Genomic DNA, 7,694 nt, shown 5'->3' with positions numbered 1-7,694 from the left:
ACTTCATCCCAGGCCCAGGTGAGCAGAGTTGGGTTTATGTCTTTATTTGATGAAAACAAGCTGCTGCACAGCCATTGGTACCAGTATTGGGGAAATATGGCATACAAGCAAGATGCCTACAGCCTCTGTGGCAAAAACTTTTTCATGTCAGAGACCAAGAACGCTTGCAGTCATTTACGTCATCTCTTCTTCTCCAGACATAAGATATTAAAACTTTGCAATCAAAGATCTCTTCACCTTATTTCTAAAACCACTACTAATAAGCCAAAATGTCTGTTAACATCAACCACAGCATTTCAGATCAGTTCTATTGCTACAAAATGCCCCATCTGATTGCTAAGGTTGAGGGCAAAGGAAATGGAATAAAGATAGTTATAGTCAACATGACTGACGTTGCAAAGGTGCTTAACTGATCTCCAACACATCCCATCAAATATTTTCTTTGTGAGTTGGGAGCACAGACCCAGTTTCATGTTAAGAATGACCATTGTATTGGCAATGGATTTCATGAGGCGAATAAGCTACAAGACATGTTGGATGGATTCATTAAAAAATTTGTTCTCTGTCCTGACTGTGAGAATCCTGAAACAGATCTGCATGTCAATCCTAAGAAACAAATAATAGATAACTCTTGCAAAGCCTGTGGCTATCAAGGCATGCTTGATACAAACCATAAACTGTGCACACTCATTCTCAAGAAACTACCTCAGAATAAAGGCAGTGTTATGGGTGAAAAAAGAAAAGAAAATAGAAAAGGCAAAGACAAAGAAAATGCTTCTGTGTCTGATGATGAGACAGCACCATCACCACCACCACCACTCAATGAACTTAACCATCCACAAGCTGTGGAAGATGATGAAGATGAAGATTGGGAAGAGGACATGACCAAAGAAGCTCAAAGGTACAGAATGGATGAAATTAGTGATCATGCAAAAGTTCTGACAATTAGTGATGACCTAGAAAGAACAGTTAAAGAAAGGGTCAATATTTTATTTGATTTTGTGAAGAAAAAGAAAGAAGGTATTATCAATACATCTGACAAAGAAATTGTCGCAGAAACAGAAAGACTGGATGTAAAAGCTATGGGCCCTCTCATTTTGACTGAGGTTCTTTTTAATGAGAAGATTCGAGAGCAAATTAAGAAGTATAGATGTAATTTTCTACAGTTCTGCCACAATAACAAAAAAGCTCAAAGATACCTTCTTTATGTTTTGGAGTGTGTAGCAGCTATGCATCAATCTCCAAGATTCCACATATCTTGAAGGAAATGTATGATGCAGATTTTTTGGAAGAAGAGGTCACCATTCATTGGTCATAAAAGGCCTCTTAGAAATATGTCTCAAAGGAACTTGCCAAAGAGATTCGTGTCAAAGTGGAGCCATTTATAAAATGACTAAAGGTAGCAGAAGAATCTTCTGGTGGATAAGAGGAAGATGAAGATGAAAATATTGTGGTGGTCTATTTTAAGACTGCCATCATACCTAAAGCTGAAACTCTGAAGTCTGCTGATAATAAGGCTGATGACATTGCTGTTGATGCCATTTGAAACATTGCACCTGAGCTTACAATGTAATGCTATGAGTTTCTCTGCATTTTCAGCCAAAAGTGCACCATGTATGTGCAGAAGCTAAAATGGCTTAACATCATGCTGCAATTTGCACTCAAAATATCTTTTTACTGTGAGTGGTCTTCTGTAACTAAGCTTAATAAGACATCTAGGGAGTCCATATACATCAATGCCCAGGTTTAGTTTGCTTATTTATAACATGTTAATTTGGGGGAAGAAACTAGTGATGGACAGATTTGAATTACATTTATTTAGTTGAAAAAATAAAAATTTGTTTTTGGTCATTCTTCAGTTGTTACTTTGAATGACGAGCCTAAAATGACACTGACTTCAGTGTCTCAGCCAGTGTAAAGGAGAAAGGGAAAAGGCTGAGTTTCTTGTGATCTTGGGAGCTTATTAGATTTGATATTTCTGGGCGGGCTTCACCTGGGGGAAAAGTTGATACTTTGACATGAGTCTTCATCCTGTTTAGCAATATATGGGGAAAGTAAAATCACTCTATTTCTAACCCTTGAAATTTGGCATCTGAAATTATTCCCTTAGAGTAGTAAATGTCACCATAAAAATGAGGGGATAACAAATTGTTTCACTGAAAGTTGAGGATATAATTGGAAACAAAAGTTGAAAGGATTTTTTTGAAACTTGAACTGTGGAAATTTAAGTATATTTGCCCCATATTGTCACTGAGTTTTAGTGCCATGTACATGTGGAATAAGCTGAAAATTCTTCCATATTAACAAATGAAGTATTTCTGTATGTGTAGCAATTTTGCCGAGTGGAATTTCAAACTTTTTGGATATGATTGAATAGATTGATCTAAAAAAGTACAATCAAATAAAATCCTTCTTGAGCTCTTCCAAGAATGCTCTTTGGGCTTGCAACCAGTTCATACTCCCTTTTGAAGTTTCATATGTGGGTATATTGACAATACTGTCCTCTTCTGAATTCATATTTTGATTTTCCCTGTCCCAGTAGTAAGATTCTATGGTCTTTGCTTCTCTGATTTGCTTCTTGCTCATGGTAATTGTCTTTTTTCTGACTTTTAAAGTGGATCTCTGCTTCTGGGGCACAGGAGATTCTGTCCCACATTTCACAAATGAGAGAACTGAGGGAGAAAAGTGGTTAAATGATGGGCCCAGTATCACACAGTTGAAAAGAAAGGGGAAGTGCAAGATGGGAAGGTAGCACAATAGTGCTCTTGAAACCAAATGAGGTCCTTCCTTATTGATTCAAAGATGTCTTCCAATTATTCAGCTGGATATCAGAGTACAACACATGAATGACATTAAGGAAATATTCATCTTAGGGCATAACCCCAAAGTCAGATGTCGCAGGCTGCTGGCTGATGCTAATTTCCTTACTTTTCATTGAGGAAACATCAATCTGTAAAGAAAAAGTAAAACACAATTGGCCCTTACACTTCATTCCATATCAAACATTCAGGATGTCACCATTCTGGATGAAAGAAAACTAAGACATTGTGTTAGGATATGAGCTAAGTAGTGACTATTTCATTTACATTAAATTCTCTTCCTTGTCTCAGTAATCAGAAACAAATATTAAATAGACTTACCAGTAGTGGTCAAGTCAATGTAACTACCATTTATAATTCCATGTAACTGACGGATTTGCTGAAATTTATTTTTTATGATTTCATTCAGAGTCCCAGCTTTACGTCGGCCTGCATTCGGAGAGGATTAACTGTTACTCACATAAATATAGATATAATCTTGATAGAGATTGTCATTGAAACCATGACTACATAAGATTTATGCCCTGGACTTCAGGAAGACAGAGGTAAATCCATAAGATTTATGCCCTATACTTCAGGAAGACAGAGGTAAATCCAGAGTCTCTCCCTAAATGACTTTGGTATTTTCAATGATTCAGCAGAAAAGGTCATCTATTCACTGAAAGGGATCATGAAATGTAAGTAGTAAGATCGGAATTTGAAAGAGTAAGCATGTTTGGACCAGCTGCCATGGGCATAGCTTCAGAAATAGGGATTAAAGGACACTTACTGTAGAGCTCCACTCCCAAGATTTTTAGGTCAAACTCATTAATTGTGGAAACCAGGAGAAAATCTTCTGGATCAGCATCTTCTACTTGGAATTCATGCCTACCTGGGTCTATAAAGGAGTAAAATAAGAATTTCTTTGGTGATCCAAGGCATGAGGAGAGAAAGACCCTTCTATAATGCTCAATGATTGGTACTTCCCTAAGACAACCTGTCTGGCCTGATTCACCTCATCAACAGGGTTGATGCTCCTGCTTTCTTCTGCCCTGATCACATCTTATATCTGGAGCCCTGCAGTCATATCTGGATGGCACACTTTAGGGACGGCAGTGATAAATTGAAATGAGTATATAAAAAAGTGATTAGGATAATTAGAGAACTTAAATCCATGCCACATAAGGATTCATAAATGGGATGAGATATATTTAGACTAGAGAAGAGAAGAGTTAAGGTTGGGGGAATAGCATGATAAAGTCTTTTGTTTTTGTAAAGGCCATCCCTAGAAGAAGAAACCATGGAAAAGATACTGAGAAAGGATACTGAAATTATTCAATTGGGTATAGATTCTCTGACTCTCCCTTTGCCTTGTTGATCTGGTGGCCAGAAGCATTTGTCCAGCCTGAAGAGGATTGTGGTTTTTGGACTCTAGTCTTTAAGAAGAAAACGCAGCATTTCAAACTGTTAGTTCACTGGACCAATTAAATCTGAAAGATGATTTCATTACTTTTTAAGGAAAGACTAGACTAACATGGATAGGGATGGAATGGAGAAGGGAAGGGAGTTGCTCCTCACTTGGTCAAAGAGAACTTGTTTTGTTTGAATGTGCATGTTTGACACAAGAATTTTCTTTTTCTTCTTTTTTTCCAGTTGTGGGTGGAAGGTGAGAGACTGAGAAAATATATTTTTGTTAATTTTTTTTTAAAAAAAGGAAGGCTCCAAAGGGGACAAAATGAGGAAAAATAGAAAAAAATGTTGCAGAAGGATATATTTAGAGAAGTGTAAAGAAGCACTTTTTTCACAAGCAAAGCTCTCCAAAATTGGAAAGACCTTTTACAGAAAGTTAGTGGTTTCTCTTTCACTTGAAGGTTTCAAGTAAGTCTGATTAAAATGGTACCTCTTTAATGAAAGTTTTTTGGACTAATCAGATTCAAACATTAATAAAAAATGTGTATCCTTATTGATACATACATTTAAACCTGTATCTATTAGTTTCCACACTGAAAGCAATCATTTTCATTTTGATGCATCCCTCTTGGCCCCTAGAAAGAAAAAATCTGGAACTTAGAAACAGGTAGAAGGCATTGCTTGAATTTGATTTTCAATAGAAATGAAAACTATAAAGTGGCTGCCCTGCTGACTACTGGACCATGGGTAGGAAAATATTATTGATTCCAATGGTTCTGCTGCCCTTCTTCATGTAAGCTTTGGGTTCTAGCAATACAAGCCCCCATTACATTCCAGGATTTTCTTATTCTAGTCTCATTACTGTCCTGGGGACACTGAAAAGGAATTCCCACACCTGAACCCTTGAGCTAGCTTTTGTGGAGAAATTCCCCAACAGTAACCTACAAGCTTTCCCCTCTTCACATACTTACCTCATAGAGAATATTATTTCCAAATCATCAACAGTCACAAAAATTTTATAGATTGAAGCTCCAAAGTCCTGTTTGTCCCAACTACAATAGGTAGAGGCCAAGAGAAAGGGATACCACCGTCCTGAAAGCTGTGGAGAAATAGTTCCATAAATGGAAAAGAGAGAAAGAATAGAAAAGAGAAGAGGAAAAGGGGTGAGCTGGGAAAAACACAACAAAACACAAAGTGCCTGGTGTAGGTCTGGACCTAATATTATGTGAATATGAAAAGAGGAGGCAAGGGTCTGGACTGGGTGTAAAATATTCTACCCTTTATGATCTCTGATTCAAGAGTGTTTATAGACTCTATGGCCCTAGGGATGGACTGTGGGCTGAATGGGGAACAAGGGAAGGTTACAATCTCCCTTGTACCAAGGTCTAGGCTGCCTAGCAGAGCTACCAAGGATTTCTGATAATGTAGTCCAGAAGAGGCTTATGCTAGCAATGGAATAACTGACAACCTCCAGTTACACTGAATGGTGGTGCCCACTATGAATTGGGGTCTTCTACCAATAGCTACACTCAATCAGTGCAGAGAGACAAGGGAGGTTTTCCATGTTCCAGTGAGAAGCCTGGACAGAGCATATGATGAAGGGGTAGATATGAAGCCAGAGATATAACTAGGAAAAGTCAACCATTTTTTTCTCATGGCACTGAATTTGAAAAACATACTTGAAACACTTCAGTAGTACATGAACAACAGTGTTAATTACAAGCCTGGTGTTCCTTCCTCCACTGGCTTAATATTCAGTATCATTGGATCTCTCTGTCTTCTCTCAATGAGGTGGGGAGGTTTCCTGACATGTATATTGACTCAACATGCATTTCATGCCTCTTGTTCCCAGGGACAGCTGTCCATAGGCATAAACATTTCTAATTATACTCTTTGTAGTCTTAAAGAAGAGAGGGGAATGAAAGCAGAAAATGCCATTTATTGGAGAAGTGCTGTAGTATAAAGAGCACTGGCTCAAATACCAGAGGATCTAGATTCAAATTCTTCCCACTACTTTTCCCTTCTTTTCCTTTTCTTTTTTTCTTTCTTTTTTTCCTTGCAACTTTTGGAGAGCTGTATCAGTCATCCAATAAGTACCCATTTATCAATTACCTATTATACACAACCACTGTGATGCTTAACAGATCACTTTAACTTGTCTGGCCCTCAGTTTTCTCACTTGTAAAATGAATGTGTGGGAGCAGATAGTCTACAAACCTCTTTCCTCCTCTAAAGGCTATAATTGCCTTTGAAAAACTCTTAGTGGGGAGTAGTAAAAAGAATACTAGTCTGGGTTGAACTTGGGTTGGACTTGGATTGGATTTGGGTTGAAGTCCCAACTACTCTGTATAAATAACTGTACAAATCATTTTCCTTCTCCAGGCCTCAGTTACTTCAGCTGCAGAATGAAGGAGGAGGCATAAATGCTTCAAAAAGGATCTTTCTAGTTCTGGTTTTCTATGATTCTCCAATAGACCCAAGCCTAGCTTTAGTCTGACCTTCAACCAAGCTGAAATCCTCATGAAATTATTTCACATATCAATCAACAAGACCTATTCGCAAAGCATTGTGCTAAAGACTATGGAAAAGACAAAGAAGTATAAACCTTGCTGGTGAGTTTACAGGGTTAATGAAAGTTGGTGTTGATAGCAATGTCTTTCTGTTGCCATAAGTTTCTCAATACATAAGCCTATGTATCAACTTTCTATTAGCTAGAGCATCAAACCTATTCATTCAATATCCATGCTGAGTAACAGAGACCTTCTTGTGGTTTTCTACTGACTATAACAATGCATGCTATATTAATTCATAAACAAAGATTTATTGGGCTCCTTCATCAGACTATATTCATCTTTGGATTATCCCTGCAAAGGGAAGAAAGGTGATGCAGGCAATTTGAAATGATCGTTGTTACAGAAATACCTTTCTTTTTGGCTTAGAAAAACCCTTACAAATCAAACTCCTCCATTAATAGTAGGGGAAATGGAGGCCAATGGAAAGCGAATTGCTCAATATCGGGTACCTCAGTAGATGTAGACTAGAGTGAAAACTAGGAAAAGATTCAGAAATTGAAGTGCTCTTTCCTCTCAGTAAACTGCTCAGTCATACTGAATCTGATTTTACTTTACTACTCTCCATCCCTGAGTAGACTGATAGAAGAATTATAACAAGCTAGAGTTTTAAAATTCACCCCAAATAATCCAATCAGGGGCCTTAGCAGTGAGTTGCTTTGCTCTCTCTTCCATCTTCTTCCAATCCTCTTACCCCCAAGTAAAGTAGGATTAAATATTCACTGTGATTTATGCCACTATACCCTCCTGTCAGCCCCAAATACATAGAACTAACTGATGATATTGATAACTATTTCCAAAGAATGGAAACATGATATTCTCTCTCTCTCTCTCTCTCTCTCTCTCTCTCTCTCTCTCTCTCTCTCTCTCTCTCTCTCTCTCACACACACACACACACACACACACACACACACAC

General features: G+C 37.8%; 1 protein-coding gene and 1 pseudogene across 1 annotated transcript; one reads left to right on the top strand and one right to left on the bottom strand.

The window, feature by feature from the left end:
* Positions 1-269: 269 nt before the first annotated feature.
* Positions 270-1,546, top strand: LOC140519696 (eukaryotic translation initiation factor 5 pseudogene; annotated as a pseudogene).
* LOC140519697 (major urinary protein 4-like) lies at positions 1,211-7,220 on the bottom strand. The gene is made up of 5 exons (XM_072633002.1): positions 5,180-7,220; positions 4,773-4,843; positions 3,589-3,696; positions 3,141-3,248; positions 1,211-2,950 (listed from the first exon to the last, which is right to left on the bottom strand). Exons 1-5 carry the CDS (start codon positions 5,182-5,184, stop codon positions 2,946-2,948), a joined length of 297 nt encoding a protein of 98 aa, XP_072489103.1. The 5' UTR covers positions 5,185-7,220; the 3' UTR covers positions 1,211-2,945.
* Positions 7,221-7,694: the final 474 nt, after the last annotated feature.

This window comes from Notamacropus eugenii, chromosome 1, assembly GCF_028372415.1.
Source record: "Notamacropus eugenii isolate mMacEug1 chromosome 1, mMacEug1.pri_v2, whole genome shotgun sequence".
Taxonomy (NCBI): Eukaryota; Metazoa; Chordata; class Mammalia; order Diprotodontia; family Macropodidae; genus Notamacropus; species Notamacropus eugenii.
The sequence above is the reverse complement of the archived record's forward strand: the minus strand, read 5'-3'. Positions and strand labels throughout refer to the sequence as shown.